The 17,712-nt window shown below is 39.3% G+C and overlaps 1 protein-coding gene across 10 annotated transcripts in view; it reads right to left on the bottom strand.

Moving 5' to 3' along the window:
• APP (amyloid beta (A4) precursor protein) overlaps positions 1-17,712 on the bottom strand; it is a 301,277-nt gene that overhangs the window by 76,320 nt on the left and 207,245 nt on the right. For all 10 annotated transcript variants that reach the window (XM_011926496.1, XM_011926487.1, XM_011926488.1 and 7 more), the window contains 2 exons: positions 11,553-11,627; positions 10,670-10,828 (listed from right to left, as the gene is read on the bottom strand). In XM_011926496.1, the coding sequence (XP_011781886.1) occupies positions 10,670-10,828; positions 11,553-11,627 (234 nt within the window). The remainder of the gene's footprint in view (positions 1-10,669; positions 10,829-11,552; positions 11,628-17,712) is intronic.

Genomic DNA, 17,712 nt, shown 5'->3' with positions numbered 1-17,712 from the left:
CAAACCTAGGAATTAAAGACAGGAGTTTATATAAAAGGTAGAAAATAGGAGTGTTTTTAATTCTCTCATCATTTAGTGACCTTTTTTCTTTTTTTTTTCTGAGATGGAGTTTCACTCTTGTTACCCAGGGGGGAGTACAATGGTGTGACCTCCCCTCACTGCAACCTGGGTTCAAGTGATTCTCCTGCCTCAGCCTCCCGAGTAGCTGGGATTACAGGTATGAGACACTACACCCAGCTAATTCTGTATTTTTAGTACAGACAGGGTTTCTCCATGTTGGTCAGGCTGGTCTTGAACTCCTGACCTCAGGTGATCTGCCCACCTTGGCCTCCCAAAGTGCTGGGATTACAGGTGTGAGCCACTGCACCCGGCTGAGCTTTTTTCAAATCCGGTAGGTTTCATAAATTTTTTCCAGAGTATTTTGCTACTTCTCATAAATAATTTATTTTGGTTGTACAGACCACAGTCATAAATTAGTGAAGACAGCATATGGAACTGCAATTTAGCACCCAACACAACCCCATGATTCCTGCTTTCAGACAAACTCGAGCATAGTATGGATAAAGAGCTAAGATCTTCTGACCTGGGAGTACAGAAAGGACAGAAAATGTCTTTGAGCTTTGTTTGGTCAAACAGTGAAACGTGTAAGCCCTTAATGATGAACAGAATTATTAGTACAACCCAGAAGGCGAAGCCCACAGTGTTGCTGACATCATAAACAAAAGATATTTTCAACTAACTCAGACCCTTGCAAAGATTTGTCAAACGGTCTGATCACCCGAAAAATGTCAACTGTGACATATTCTTGACTTTTTAAGAGAGATTTACAGCAATCTGCTTTAATTTTGCACATTCCTACTTGGACTATGCCGGTCCTGATTCGTACATTCTCTAACTGGTTAGCCTATTCAAAGAAAAGTACATTTGCATTTCTTTTAATTTTACCCTCTCCTCTTCCCACACCTAGTCAGTGTTATGACCTATTAGAAATTCTGAGTATTTTTGTTGATTTTAAAACATTTATATAAGGAAACTCAAGGTAATGATGCTTAAAATCCAAACACCACCTAGCATCTTTAAACTGGGATCCATGGTCAACTTTCACACAATGAATAAACCCCTTACAGCTTATGTGAGACTGTGTTTGTGTGTGTATGCGCACGTGCTTCCAGGGTGAGAATTCTTTGCTGCCCATCTGTTCTTTAGGGCAAATATCAGCCATACCAGACAGGTGAATAACTACTGGATCTTTAAATAATGTGCTATTTGCCTACAAAAACTAAATATTTATATTTTCATAATACATGTTCGTTCTCAAGGATAAAATGAACATATATATTAACATCACAATACGTATGTTTGCTGGAAGAAAGCAGAGCTTAAAGCCATACGGTGCTATGGGTTTTAATGGCATCCGATGAAGACCTGTTTGCATACTGAAGGCAGTGACTGAGCAGGGCTCCACTGTGGAGGGAATCTGGATGATGAATATGGCCTCAGTGGCACAAGACAGCTCTTAAGCTAATGCCTTTCCAACATACTTCTTAATGTTCTATGTAACTTAATGAAAACCAGAAACCACTAGTATCTCTTGTTACATACTTCCCATTTGTATGTAGCAAGATCTGTTTGTTGAACTTGGTAAACATTCAGAAGGTAGGGAAGTAATAGCAGTGAGTGGCTTTACTGAAAGCGCATGTATACCATTCAGCATAGTTTATAAAATTTTGTTCAATAAATGCTAATTCTCCCATTTTCCTGCTCATCCATTATTTGTTATTGGGTTTGCCCTTAGAAGTGTTCAAGCTAATGAGTTCCCCTTTGCTCACCAATGTATGCAGAACTCAACTAAAAATAAATGAATGGTGAACAAATAAATAATAAATATGTAGGTGTAGAACCATTATTTGCTTTTCTGAAAGATAATTTTTTTGGCCTGGCAGTCTTTTGACTTTTAATTCCATTCTGATTAGCTTTATAAAATTTTGATTATATTCAAAACCTGCTGGTGGAATGCCTTAAACATTGTAATATTCATCTCTCCACATACCAAGAACTCACCGAATAATTTTTAACTTATTCATTATCAGTTACATGGAGGTATAGATGTCCCATATTTGCTTTGGAGATATATGCTATATACATGTATTTTATAAGATAATTTCTTTTGCAATGAAAAGTGACGAGTAGAAATAATTGGTTTGTTTTCGGTGAAGGGTAATTAGCAGTATCATATAAAAGCTCAAATTTAGTACCTCAATTTCTTTTTTGCTTTAGAAAACAAAGTTACACCAACACCCACATTGGTTAAAGTTTGGTTGAGTTGCAATCCACATCATATCATGGCTAAGAATTTATTTATGGGGTGGTTAAAACCTCCTCATGCCATCACCTGTTTACCTGTAGCAAAGCTCCCATTAATTCCTACCCTTGTTATCTCCAGTGACTGCTGCTTTTTGTTGAACATTTATTGCTCTGCTGCTGAAATTTACCAAATAGCTTTGAGCAAAATCTCAACTTAGAGATGAAACCATGCTCTTTAATGAAGAGTCTCACACAATTCATGTTCTATCAAAGAATTCTATGAAGAAATTTTCAGAGATCTCAGCAAAATTTAACATTTGCCTGAACCATTCAAAAATGAGAAAGGAAAGAAGGGTGCCGATGCTATAGAAACTGCCAACATTCTTTTTGCTCAATTAAACTGAGAGCCTGAGTGTGAAGCAGCAGATACAAGCATGAAATGAATTTTAGTATGGATAAAATGGCTTCAATCGTAAGACACTGGGAAAATCAAAACAACACAACTGGCATAGATAAGTAGACAGATGTGCAGGAAAATGTTTTCTAATTCTCATTTCCCTCTAGAAAATGCAAAAGTTGTTGAAGTCAGAATAATAATCATGATACTGTCTAATGAAAGATTTAGGCTAAGTATCTGTAAAAACACCAAAAATGTCAGAATTACAAAGAAGGGTTTGGCTGTGTATCCGTTATCTTTAAAACACTTCAATTCTTATTAATTAGGGGGTGCTATGGTTTTCCAGACCTAGGCCTGCAATAGAAAGTTGATTTAAATAAAAAATCCCTATCCAGCCTTTGGTTTAACTGTACAGGATCACATTAAGTCTAATTTCTCTTTAACAGTCAGGACATATCATCATCTTCTGTCTATGAAGGACAAGTAGAACCCTGAGAGTTACAAGAGGAAAGGCTCAGACAGCATTTAGTTCCTGTTTCATGAAGCTATGAATAGCTTGAGTACTAGCCCTAACAAAGCAAAAAGCAGGAACTGTAGAGGGCAGGCCAAGAAATAATGAATGCTTAGCTTTAAGTATTTAATTTGGTAGCTTGGAGGCCTCCAAAGGTGATGGAAGTTAACCACGTGTGCTGCAGCTGTGGAGAGGCATTTAATTTTTCCAGGGGGAAAAAGTGCTAACTCCTTGATTTTCCAAAGAAAGTCTTAGGAAAGTAAAAAGGTTAAGGGGTTGGTACTTAGAAGAGTCACTAGCCTTCAACAGATAAGAGTTTTTTCTGAGTGCAAAGATACGGCTCTGCGCAAGTTTTTTTCCCATGGGGAAAACAACTGTTTTAATAATTGTAGTATTTCAAGTATTTATTACATTTTAAATTTTTAATTTTGGAACAGGGTCTTGCTTTGTTGTCCGGGCTGGAGTACAGTGGCACCATCAGAGCTCACTGCAGCCTTGACTTCCCTGGCTCACGCTCCCACCTCAGCCTCCCGAGCAGCTGCGACTACAGGCACGCACCATCATGCCTGGCTAATTAAAACAATCTTTTTTTTTTTTTGGTAGAGATAGGGTCTTTCTATGTTGCCTAGGGTGGTCTCAAATTCCTGGGCTCAAGGGATCCTCCCACCTCAGCCTCCCAAAGTGCTGGGATTACAGCTGTGAGCCACCACATCCAGCCCAAAGTACTTCTTTTAAATACATGTGCATATATACATATGACTCTAAATATGAGTTGAATAATGCATTTTTAGGTTGACCATTCAATGTATTTGCCTATAGGTATATAATTAAATCAGAAATTTGAAACATACAGTATACTCAGACACAGGGACTCACAAAATGAAATTCATTAGTAGAACAAAGAATTCTAGCTGCACAAAAACAACATCTCATAACACTTCCACGTTTAGATTTAAAAACTGTGTAAAAGTATGATTTAAATCCGAGCTTCAAAGAGACTGAAAACAATCCACACTGTTTTGGAATCCCATGTTTGCAAAATCTGAGAATATACAGTAGAATTTGGTGAGGGTTAGAAAGATAATTATTCTAAGTGATAACATCTACAGAATATATAGAAAGAACACTTTTGATTTACTTATATTCAAATAACATTTACTGAATACAGCTGTCTCCATTTTCCAGGCACGGTGGTAAGACAGAGATCTCAGAAATATTTCTGTATGACTCCTATTACAAGATGTGACCTTTTTCAGACAACCACCAGCAAGCTCTGGATTTATGTCTTCAAGAGGAATGTATGTAAGTCCTCAAGAAGGGATTTAATTGTGCCTGTAATCCCAGCACTTTTGGAGGCTGAGGTGGGCAGATCACAAGGTCAGGAGATGGGAGGCTGAGGCGGGCAGATCACAAGGTCAGGAGATCGAGACCATCCTGGCTAACACGGTGAAGCCCCGTCTCTGCTTAAAAAAAATACAAAAAATTAGGCAGACGTGGTGGCAGGCACCTGTAGTCTCAGCTACTCGGGAGGCTGAGGCAGGAGAATGGTGTGAACCTGGGAGGCGGAGCTTGCAGTGAGCCAAGATCGCGCCACCACACTCCGCACTCCAGCCTGGGCGACAGAGCAGACTCTGTCCCCACCAAAAAAGAAGGGATTTACAATTTTCTTGTGCCTGCCAAAGTGCAGACCCAAATGCCAGGTCAAGCCATACAACATTAAAACTTAAACTATTGAACACTTAAAGATGGTAACTTAACAAAAATGGCAGGTAATGCCCCCTAGACTCCAGGCCTGTGACCACCCAGCCACATTTTATTACAAAGGAAAGATATAAAGGTGAGTCATGGTGGCTCATGCCTGTAACATCAGCACTTTAAAAAGCTGAGGTGAAAGGATCAGTTGAGGTCTGGGTAACACAACGAGACCTTGTCTTTGCAAAAAATTTTTAAAAATTCGCCACACATGGTGGAACGTCTGTAGACCCAACACTCATGCGGCTGAGGCAAAAGGGTTGCTTGAGCCCAGGAAGTGGGGGCTACAGTGAGCTATGACTGGGACACTGTATGCCAGTCTGGGTGAAAGAGCAAGACCCTGAAACGAAAGAAAGGAAAGGAAAGGGAAGGGAAGGAAGGCGACAGGAGGGGAGGGGAGGAGAGAGGAGGGGGGGGGGGAGGGGAGGGGAGGGGAGGACAGGAAAGGAGAGAGAAAGAGAGGGAGAGAGACAGATGGAAAGAGAGAGAAAGTGAGAGAGAGAGGGAGAAAGAAAGAAATAAAGAAATAGAAAAGAAAAGAAAAGGAAGAAAGAAAGAAGGAAGGAAAGAATTCCAACGTAAGAATTTAACAGGAATCGTTAGATCAATCAACAACAGTGATCTGATTTTGGACAGTAAAATATTTCTTCCTAATCCAGTTTTTAATTTTTATTTCAAATGAACACGTTGTCTAATTCCATATGAAGTGATGCGGAGGCCCACAACAAGCATGATTACAAGCACTCTAAAATTATCCCCTTTGATAAAAGATGACACTTTGGCAAACATTCTTGCCACTGCCTTTCCTGTGATGGCTGAGGAGACTAAACTGAGAGTTTAAATGTACATTTGTTAAAGCCTCCATTCAGTCCTCATCTTATTTTTAGTCCCATCAATGTCCATTTAGCAAAGATCTGACTTCGGAGATTGGACTTTCAGCTGGAACGCTTCACAAGTGTCTGCTATGAAGATTCTGGTCTCAGCACCCACCACCCCCTCCTGCTCTGGCAAATGATCACACGGCTCCTCTCCTGAAAGCGTGTTCTCCAAAAAAGAGAAGAACCAAGGAACTTTTGTTCTGCAGAGACATAAAAAAAATTTCCTGACAAGTGCCTTGCTAAGATGAAAATGAAAATGCTAATATGAATATTCTTTTTCAAAAGCTCTTTGTTCAGAGAGGAAGCTTGTTCTAGTGAGAAGGCACCGCAGTGACTCACGGCTCTACCCTGCCCCTTCCTAGCGGTGTCACCCTGAACCAGCCACTCCATCTCCCGAGGTTGCAGTGATATCATCCGTAGAGCAGGGTCAATAGTATCTTACTTCTTGGAGGAATGCCACGAGCTCTTTAATGGCTCCTCATGGCTTTCTATGCACTGTCACTTTATCCATAGAAAAATCAAAATGGCGAGGAAGATTGGTGCAAATGGGTGACATTTTGGTTAAGTTGCATAAAATGCACAAACAATTCCAGCCAAGATTGAGTGAGAAGAACTGGATTTACCCTCCCGCCTGAACAACCAACAAATGGCCAATATATTCATATATAAACAATGTTTCTTTCTCCCCCCCACCCCCCTCACTGCCCAGATGGAGTCTGCTCTGTGGCCAGACTGGAGTGCAGAATAAATGGACAATATATTCATATATAAACAATGTTTCTTTTTCTTTTTTTTTGTGATGGAGTCTGCTCTGTTGCCCAGGCTGGAGTGCAGTGGCACAATCTCGGCTCACTGCAACCTCTGCCTCCCAGGTTCAAGCAATTCTCCTGCCTCAGCCTCCTAAGTAGCTGGGACTACAGGCGTGCGCCACCACGCCTGGCTAGTTTTTTGTATTTTTAGTAGAGACAGGGTTTCACCATGTTGGCCAGGATGGTCTTGATCTCTTGATCTCATGATCCACCCAACCTGGCCTCCCAGAGTGCTGGGATTATAGGCATGAGCCACCGCACCCGGCATAAATAATGTTTCTGCAAGATATTAGACATCAAGTGAAGGACACTGATTCCTGACAAGGGGAAACAAATGTGGACTTATAGCTGCCAAACTCATGGCCCTGAATTTCCAGGTCATGACTTCAGGTGGGGAAACCCACACAGAGCCTAGAGGACTCACAGAGTGGAGGACATGAAGTGCATGGAGAGACCAAGGTCACAGGACAGGCTGATGAGGAGAGAGTTGCTCCAAAAGAGAATCCAGAGATGTGCAGAGTGATCCTTCAGAATACAGCTGAGTAATGATGGGTACATGCATGTGAAAGAAACTGAGGCCAGGGGGAAAATCACCTAGCATTAACAGTGCTTGGTGTTCACACAGGGACAGGAATAATGCCTCTTTCCACTAGTCAGATGAGAAAACTTAGCATTCACAGTAGATGACTGAGAAGGGTCTTGACTCACTAGTAAGAAATAACTAGTTCTAGGCTGATAACTGCTCCGATTCCACCTAACAAATCTAAAAATGCAAAGCTCAAAAGGATCAAACTGTTTCCAAGTAACTCAACTACATGACAGAAAAAAGCTCAAGAATATTACAAAAACACCTAGCATTCAACAAGCTTAAATTCAGGGTCTGATATTTAATAAAAAATTATGAGGCATAAAATGATATAGGGAGATGCCACATGCAATCATAAGCAATCAAAATTGATTCAAAGTTGACAGAGGTGTTAGAATTAGCAAACACGGATATTTAAACAGTTTTCATGTAACAACTGTATTCCATAGGTTCAAAAGTTAAGTAAAGATATAGATAATATATAAAAGTTAAGTAAAAATATAGACAATATTAAGGGGGTTGAGCAGAGCCTAGGTCAAATTTCTATATATGACAACTACAGTATGTGAGGTGATAAGATGAAAAATGGCCAGATGAAATTAAGGGCAGATTGAACTATACCACGGCATATCAAAATTAAATTGTTAAAAACCAGTGAAATAGAGAAAACTGTAAAAACAGAGAAAAAAAAGGCATGTTATTTATAGAGAAATAAAGATAAAGATATCAACACAAATAAGACAGTAGAGTATCATCTTCCAAGCAGTGGAAGAAAAACCTCAATCCAGTATTTTATACCCAGCAAAAATATCTTTCAAAAACCAAAGGTATAAAAAAGACCTTTTCCGTCAAGGCCAAGCAAAAGATTCCATCACCAACTTACATGCACTCAAACTTGTTTTTTTTTTTTTTTTTTTAAAGAGACAGGAATCCCCTTTGTCACCCAGGTTGGAGTGCAGTCAGGCAATCATAGCTCAATGCGGTCTTGAACCCCTGAGTTCAAGGGATTTTCCTATCTCAACCTCCTGGGTTGCTGGGATTGTAGGCACAAGCCACCAAGCCCAGTCTCTAAGACATTTGAAAGGAAATCTTTCAGGCAGAAGGAAAATGATACCAGTTGGATGTGCATGAAGAATTTAGAGCATCCAAAATGGTGACTTCATAGGTAAACATACGGTGTTTTTTTTTTTTTTAATTTATAACTCATTGAAAGATAACTGTCTAAAGAAAAACATCAACAATGTGGTAAGGAAAAAGTATGACAACAACCGCTTACGGAATGAGAAGGGGAAATGGAAGTACTTTTTGTAAGGTTCTTATACTATCTGTGAAGTGGTATAATATCTCTTGAACTGATATAATATCATCGTGACAAGTTTAGAATGTTTTCTATAAGCCTAAAGCAACCAGTAAAAGAACGAACTAGTTATAACTTACAAACCAACAAAAGAGATAAACCAGTAAAATAACAGTTGTAACTTACAAACCAATAAAAGGGATAAAATAGAATCATAAAAAATTTCCAATTAATTCAAAAACAAAAAAAAAGGGGAAGAAGGAAGAACAAAGAATAGACTGGACAAATAGAAAACAAATAGCAAGATGACAGATTCTGTCACACCATATCCATAAACTCCTTCAGTGTACACGGTCTTCTCAATCCAAAGGAAAACATAAGACCCAATTATATGCTGCCTAAAAAAAATACACTTCAAATATAAAGACAAATAAGTTCAATAAGAGTACAAGGATGGAAAAATGCCCCACATTAATATTAATCAAAAGAAAGCTGGACTAGCTTTATTAATATTAAAGTAGATTTCAGAGCAAAGCATTACAAAGGATAAAAAGATCATTTCATAAGAAGAGGCTCAAAGAGGGTCTAACAGCCCGGAACGTTTACGCACCTAAAAACACAGCCTCAAAGTACACAATGTAAAAACTGATAGCACTGTTTAGAAAAATGGACCAGTCCACAATCACAGGTATAGCTTTCTATATCCCTCACTCAATGACAAACAGAAAGAACAAGTGGCTGGGCATGGTGGTTCACGCCTGCAATCCCAGCACTCTGGGAGGCCGAGGCGGGTGGATCACCTGAGGTCAGGAGTTCGAGACCAGTCTGGCCACCATGAAGAGACCCCGTCTCTAGTAAAAATACAAAAATTAGCTGGGCATGGTGGCACACCTGTAATCCTAGGTACTTGGGAGGCTATGGCAGGAGAATTGCTTGAACCCAGGAGACAGAGGTTGCAGTGAGCAGAGATCACATCACTGCACTCCAGCTTGAGCAACAGGGTGAGACTCCGTCTCATAAAAGAAAAAAAAAAAAAAGAAAGAACAAGTGGACATAAACTAAACACTCATGCTCTGAATGCTCCTTCCATTCCAAGTAAGCTCTCCCACAGAATGCCGGTGAAGACATCTTTGCCTGCAGCGCTCAACAAGCCTTTTTGGACAATGATCACTGAAGACTATGAATAAGTCTCATCATTGCTAATTTCATGACTGACAAACGCTTTCCCACAGAGAATATGGCCACTGCTCTGAGACGGACATTTGAGTGCTAACTCCTTCTGGTCCACTAAAAATTTTTACAACTCAGCCAAATCTCAACTTTCCTTGACCTTAGTTATATTATTATACTTATATGATGAGGGGGCTGGTCAAGGTTACTTCTAAAATCCTTTGCTATGGTCTGAATGTTTGTGTCTCTCCCACCCCTGATTCATATGCTGAAACCTAAGCCACAATGTGATGCTTTTTGAGGGTGAAACCTTTGGGAAACAATCAGGTGTGAGGGCAGAGCCTTCAAGATTGACATTAGTTCCCTTATAAACGGCCCCTGAGAGCTCCCTTGCCCATTCCACCATATGAGGATACAGCAAAATACAAACAAAAACAAAAATAAAAGATTAAAAAAAAAAATTTAAGTTCTATGAACCAGGAAGCCAGCTTTCACCAGACAACCAGGTCTGCTGATGTCTTGATCTTGGACTTCTCAGCCTCTGCAACTGTGAAAAATAAACTTCTGTTGCTGATAAGGTACCCAGTCTATAGTATTCTGTTATAGTAGCCTGAAGGGATTGGAAGACATCCTTCCAGCTTTTGTGTTCGAACCTGAACTATGCCATCAATTGTCACCACCTCAGGAATCTTAAATCAAGCCAGGGCTTGCACTGTGAGTCCCTGGGAACACTGTCTGGCTGCTCTGGAGAAGTGTGAGTGTCCACTGTGCAGAGATGGCCCTGCGGAGGCAGTTGCCCTGGGACCCTTTGACCTTCAAGATGGAATGGACAAGGGCTGAACCTGTGAATAACAGTGCTTAAGGCATTTCTTCTCATTCTTTTTGTATGGCTTCCAGTTCCCAGTCCCCACCCTGACTGTCTGTGCTGTGACCTGAAGTGGGAACTCGACCGCAGTGAGACCTACCCGAGGAGGAACAGCCTGCAGAGCGGTGATGTAGTTCTCCAGGGCCAGGCGACGGCGGTCATTGAGCATAGCTTCCACTCTGGCCATGTGTGTCTCCACCAGCTGCTGTCTCTCGTTGGCTGCTTCCTGTTCCAAAGATTCCACTTTCTCCTGGAAATGCTGCCATCATAAACACATATGTCCATGGGGACTGAACAAGTAGGATGAAGCAGCAATTTCAACTCTTCTAAAAAAGACATCCTATTCCGTTTTCTTCTAGTGCTAAAAAGTATCCTAAAGACTGCATAGTCATTCCACATTTTGACTAATTCTGCATGTTTTATAGGTTACTTCACTTTCCTGCACTCTCCAATCCGCATCAAACCTACTTTTTCATTAAAAATCAGTATTTCATAGGCTCTCTGAGACTGATTTGACTAATAATAACATTGGATAAATATATGCACTCTTGAAACTCTTATATTAAAAAAATTCCTCTCTTACTAAAAGTACCTCAAGTAATTGATCACAATAAACTCTTGGTTTACTTAAGGTAATTTTGAGACTGGTGGTTTAAGTCAAAAATTCAAATTCTCATAATTTTTGCAGGAGGGAGAAGCAGCAGAAGATTGTGGTGACTGAAAAGATGTATTGTTAATAAAAAGTAGATTGCAAGTTATAATGTGAGTGTTATGGCAATGAATTATAACTTCAAATAATTGGGAGCAGATATAAGGCAGGATTTAAGCAACTCAATTATGAGACAATGATTAAGAACAGTTCAAGTTCATGGGACTATGAACAATCATGCCTGAGGTGCTGGCAGATGCAGGTAAACCTGCAGACACTCATTACACAGACTGCTGGCCTGTGATGTTTGGTAGGGAATGGGTTCAGATTTTACCTGGATAACTGCCTTCTTGTCAGCTTTAGGCAAGTTCTTTGCCTGGCGTTCTGCCTCTTCCCATTCTCTCATGACCTATAAATTAAGAAAACATTTGAGTTTAAAATCATCAGTTCATCCTTTGAATACAGACTTAATAGGATGGATGATTATGTTTTTCTTCTATTTTTGTCATTTTAGATATTTTAAAAATGTATTACATACCCATTCCTATCTGAATAATATGTGACCTCCCAATAGGATATACATAATTAATCACAGCAGTCTATTAAACATAAATGTTCACATTTACTGCAGGAATATAGCCTTTTGAGTCAAGGTTGGTCTTTTTTTCCCTAGAACTGAGTGACAGTCATTTTATTTGATGTGAACAAACACCAACTATTCATAGAAGGCATACACTAACTGAACAAGGTCTTCCAATATTTAACTGAAACATGTTAAGTTTTACTCTCTTATGAAAGCGACTGAAACCATTTTAAACTGTATATTTTGACTTTAAAAGAAAATATGACATTTTATGTGTGTGTGTGTGTGTGTGTCATGCATACAATGCCAAAAAGAAGTATATAATGGGGGAGAAAAAGAAGACTTCTGCTGTCTGATATCCTAAGACCTATTCTCCTTTAAAGAACTGATGGAGAATTAAGGCCCTTTAAGCTTGCCGACCTAAGTCATGAACAGCAAGGATTACTCTAAGTCCTTCCAAAAACTCCAAGAAAACATGCAATATTCTGAATGCAGCAAAAATGTATTTTTTTTTTAAATTATTTTTTATTTTATTTTTTTGAGACGGAGTCTCGCTCTGTTGCCCAGGCTGGAGTGCAGTGGTGCAATCTTGGCTCACTGCAAGCTCTGCCTCCCGGGTTTACGCCATTCTCCTGCCTCAGCCTCCTGAGCAGCTGGGACTACAGGCGCCCGCCATCTCGCCCGGCTAGTTTTTTTTTTGTATTTTTTAGTAGAGACAGGGTTTCACCGTGTAAGCCAGGATGGTCTCGATCTCCTGACCTGGTGATCCACCGGTCTCGGCCTCCCAAAGTGCTGGGATTACAGGCTTGAGCCACCGCGCCCGGCCGCAAAAATGTATTTTTTAACAAGTAGCACTAATTTAGTAAGCAACTGCTATGGTTTGAATGTATTCCCCAAAAAGCATGTGTTGGGAACTTAATCCCCAATGCAACAATGTTGAGAGGTGATTCAGTCTTTGTCCTCATGAGTAAATTAGTTTCATTATGGGGAGAGTAGGTTTGTTATTGTGAGAAGTGGGTTGTTATAAAACTGAGTTTTGCCCTCCTCTTGCCCTTCTTCCTTCCACCATAAATGATACAGCATGAAGGTCTTCAACAGATGCCAGCACCATGCTCTTGGACTTCCCCACTTGCAGAACTGAAAGCCGAATTTTAAACTTCTTTTTCTTTACAGATTATCCAGGCTGGGGTATTCTATTATAGCAACACAAACTGACTAAGATATCAGGTGAATGTGTTTTGTAGGGTATCAATGCTTCCTACATGGATTTCCCTGAGTGAAGTGCACTCATTAACCTGATAAAAAAAGTAAGAGACTGTACCTCTGTATGTTGTTCAAAGAAAATATTAACTCCCTACCACCTAGAGCTGCCTTTTCAAGTGTATGACAAGTAGAATTTGTTTAAAGTGCAACTCATAACTGAGCTAGGTAAAATGAAGAAAGATAGATCAAGGACAACAAAAAATTGGCTTGGTGCCAGATGTGTACTTGCATACTCTGTGTACTCCCAAAGCATGAGGAAACTTGATTACTGTATTATAAGAGCCTGTTATTTGTAGGTATTTAGCCCTAAGGAATAGACTCTTCTGAGGTACTTCAAGACAGGAAAGAAAAAGAGGCTTGGAATAAATAACTACAGATAGAAGACTTCTATGAGACAATACCACATCAAATCACCATGTGGGTTCCTAATTACAGATTTTATTGTCTATCGATATTAATTCTTTGCATATGATAGGCAATTAGCTTCTTCTTGTTGTTTTAGTAAAACTATGGAGAAAACAAGATGGAATAAATATTCTATTATACCTGAAAAGCATATAAAAAATAATCTCAAGGTTCACAGCAAAATTGGGACAAATGCCCTGCTGCAATGAACAAGAATAGAACATGGAAGAAAAGAAACATATTGTCCCATCTGCTTTGGTGCTTCTACCAAGTTAACAAAGGGAACCTGTGGGCAAGGGGGACATGGAAGACCATCTTTGCTTTAGAGATGAGATAAGCCTTGCAATATAAATATTTCAATTTCCTGCTTTGGGAATGTTCACAGTGGTGGTACTCTACCAACAATTCTTCAAGTAAGGAATCTCAAAATTAGTTTGAGATAGAAGTTCAATGTTCTACTGCAATGTGAAAACTGATTTTCCATATTACATTTACATTTTTTCCATTTTACCTTGTACACTCAGAACCTGGACTTTAAGCTTTAAGCTGGGGGAATCCATGAAATAATTAAAGAGATTTATGTAGCTAATGAGTTGCAAATAAGCATTACTATAAAAATTAACTCAAATTCTGATTTTCAGAACAATTTAAAAATATCCTATACCCCCACAAATAAATAAATCACCTGCACCATCCCACTAAGACTCTACTGCAAATGAATACACACTATATGTAGGCTGAGCATCTCCCTATCAACAGTGAATTTCACTGTGGAACTGATAACAAATAGCATTACTGCTGACCCTGTATCAAGTGCTTTACAACATGTATCTAATTTAATTGATTCCTCACAACAGCTTGTGATTAGCCAGGGCCGTCCCATTTTATGAACCAGGTTAAGGTACCAGCTCAAGATTATGCAGGTAAAAAAGGGAGAGGAAAGAATATAAATCAAGATCTCTGTGGTTCTAAAGATCATGTTTTTGTACCCTATGGTACCCAATTTTCCATTATAAAATAAAAAATTCATTAGGTGAGCTACATTTATTTACATTTAGTGACAGGAGAAAGGGGTGCTCTTAAAATGTTCCTGCTCATCTTAAAAATAAAAACCTAGGCTGGGCACAGTGGCTCATGCCTGTAATCCCAGCATTTTGGGAGGCTGAGGTGGGTGAATCACAAGGTCAGGAGATCAAGACCATCCTGGCCAACATGGTGAAACCATGTCTCTACTAAAAATACAAAAATTAGCTGGGCGTGGTGGCATGTGCCTGTAATCCCAGTTACTGGGGAGGCTGAGGCAGGAAAATCGCGTGAACCAGGGAATCAGAGGTTGCAGTGAGTCTAGATTGCACCACTGCACTCCAGCCTGGTGACAGAGCAAGACTCCATCAAGGACGGATGGACGGAAGGAAGGAAGGAAGGAAGGAACTATGAGTTGGGTCAGCTTTCAATTTGAAGGACTTCATTTTAAGCATATACTAAAAGTAGTAAGTTTATAAGTAATAAAAGTGCTCACACATGGTTCAGCTGCTGATTTCTATTGACTAAATGCTAGTCACGACATAGAGCAACAAAAATCTACCGGTTTAGAGTTGTATGAAATATGAAATATTTCATATAAAATATGAAAATTTGAAATTTGAAAAATATGAAAATATGAAAAATTCCAAAATCCTCTGTATTTATAAGAAAACATATAACAAAAACTACAATAAAACTTATTTAAAAAACTGCACAATTTTTAAAATTTAAAATTCTCAGGACCTGGCCCTTGCAGTGGCTCTATAGATTCTTACAAAGCAATTTTCCACTGCAGGCACAAAGGTATCACTTTCATTTGGATTTATGGATCTTCAAAGACTTGGCTGTTTCATGCAGAGAAAATGACTACTACTTAGTAGAGATTTAAGAGGCAGGCAAGTTTGAAGTCGAAAAGTCCCTAGATTTCAGCACCACAGATTATCAGATACATACTAATTTCAGGTGTCTCATATGCCTGTGACCACTGGAATCTAGTAGACAACATTCTCTGCTCTGGGATAACATCTCTTAGGTTATATCAGATATATCTGACGACTAAAAGATGAACAAAATCTATCAAAACTCATATGAATTAAGTCACAAGTTAAATAGATGTGCTAAAAGAAAAGCTGAATTATTATTTTATCGAAGACCTGTCATATCTAAAACTAACAGAGAATCTGAAATACGTTTTCTTAATAAGATCAAAAATGACCAAGTTATACTAGGATAAAAAATCCAGGATTAAAAAACCACAAAATTAAAAAAAAAATTACTAAGTGGGTCCAAGAATGAAATGCAAGGTTAGTAAGACTTAAATGAACTTAGAGGTACTAAAAGGAGTTTACAATCCAGTTGGAAAGATAACACAGGTGTGTCGAAAAATCACTAATAAAACCGGAGAGCAAATATTTAGAATTAAAGGAAAGGTAAGAGCAATGACTGCCTGTCTCGTTCTGAGTATGAAGCGGGGTGTAAGGAATGGGTGAGATGTGCCAACGTGAAGAAGGGTGGGGGGGCATTTCCAGGAGAAGTCAACGCCGAGGACAAAGGGAAGTCCAAGATGAGATGAGCAGATGGTGAGCAGAGTGGCGTGATCAGAACAGCAGTTTAACGCTGTACAGAAGGCAAGGGTAGCAGTTGAGAAGGAAGAGGTGGTAGGAAGACCAGAGTCAGGGTACAGCGGTAGGCGCTGAAAATGACAAGTTGAGCATTCGGTGTTTATTTTTGTCATTGTTCTTTTTTTTAAGACTTCATGTGCCCAGAAGTGGATTTGTGAGGCCACAGGAAGCCTCTGAAAGCTTCATAAAGAAGGGAGATAGGATGTAAATTCAAAGGAGGACATTTCAGTGGCAATAAGTATGATTCATAGTCCTCCAATGCTTTCGGGACAGTGCCTGTATCTTTCCTAATGAAAAATCTGATTTTTTTGGCATCAGGTGAAAACTCACTAATTCCCTGTGGTTAGCCTTCTAGTTCAATTCGCTGCTAGGTTTTCATCACGGGCAACCACTAGAACTGCACATTATATTCCAGAGCCAAAAGGATAGTGATTATAAGGCGTTTTTCCTCTTTATGTTATTATACCAAAGTAGATCCAAGTATTGTTACTCATCTGAAGGCAAAACAAACCAACAACAAAAAAAACACAAACAAAAAAACAGTATCTGTGTTGTACCTTTCTAGATACATTATTAGTTACATGCTTTCAAGTGTAGGTTTTCTTATTATTCAGGCCAGGCCAAGAGGTCAGGAGATGATTATCATGGAAAAGACGGTTTGTTACTCACAGCTCCCAAGAAGCTGGTATATGCCACTACATGCAGGCTCATATGGGAAGCATCAGGGTTGGTCAGGAGGGGAAAACATGAACAAGAGTTCTCTGTGGTTTTCATGGAAAGAATGCGCGAAGCAGGGTAAGCACGTTTAGGACTGACTAGTTCAAACAATGGTGATGGGGCATGAGGTTGTCCCTAGTGGTCTGGTACCTGGCCCTGGGGTGATTAGAGCAGGTGTATAGTGGCCCAGAGTATAAGAGGTAAGTAAAGAAGGTGGTTGGGAGTTAGGAGCGTTTGACTGATTGGTTTGCATGTGAAAGACATGCTCAGAGGCCATTTATTTGGCCCTGGCAGGGAGGAATCTTCCTGGGGTCAACAGGGACCCAGATCAGAAATTACAGGAAAGCAAGATTAATTGTCTACTAAAGACTGACTATGGTCTTAGAAAATATGCAGCAGTCTCATTCATAAATTGCATTTAATGTCTCTCAACAGACCTTTTAAGTATCTAAGTATGACAAAAATTTCTCCTATCTTCTGATATTTGCCACAGAATATTAACACTAAAAATGAATGGCTTACTTTAACCTGAGATCTCTTTATTCATTCACTTATATGTCCTACTTTTTTTTTTTTTTCCCACATTCACTCCTAGGTTTGTAGACTACCAATCGAAAATGTGACTGGAAAATAATATGTCCATATTTGTTGACTGAATGAATGAATGAGGAATCTGAGCAAGGGCTAAAATTCTCTGTATTATCAAACTCCAACACAACATCCAGTGCCCAGTAGTAGACATAGCTTAAATTGTGGTTGATAGTATATATGGATTAGCCATGTTTTAGACACAAGTTATTTTTCAATTTGCTTAATTAAGGATCTGCTAAAAAAAAATACCAAACCAAACCACGTTTTTTTTTTTTTTTTTTTTTTTTTTT

This window comes from Colobus angolensis, unplaced genomic scaffold, assembly GCF_000951035.1.
Source record: "Colobus angolensis palliatus isolate OR3802 unplaced genomic scaffold, Cang.pa_1.0 Scaffold69, whole genome shotgun sequence".
NCBI lineage: Eukaryota > Metazoa > Chordata > Mammalia > Primates > Cercopithecidae > Colobus > Colobus angolensis.
This window is presented reverse-complemented; position numbering and strand designations above follow the sequence as displayed.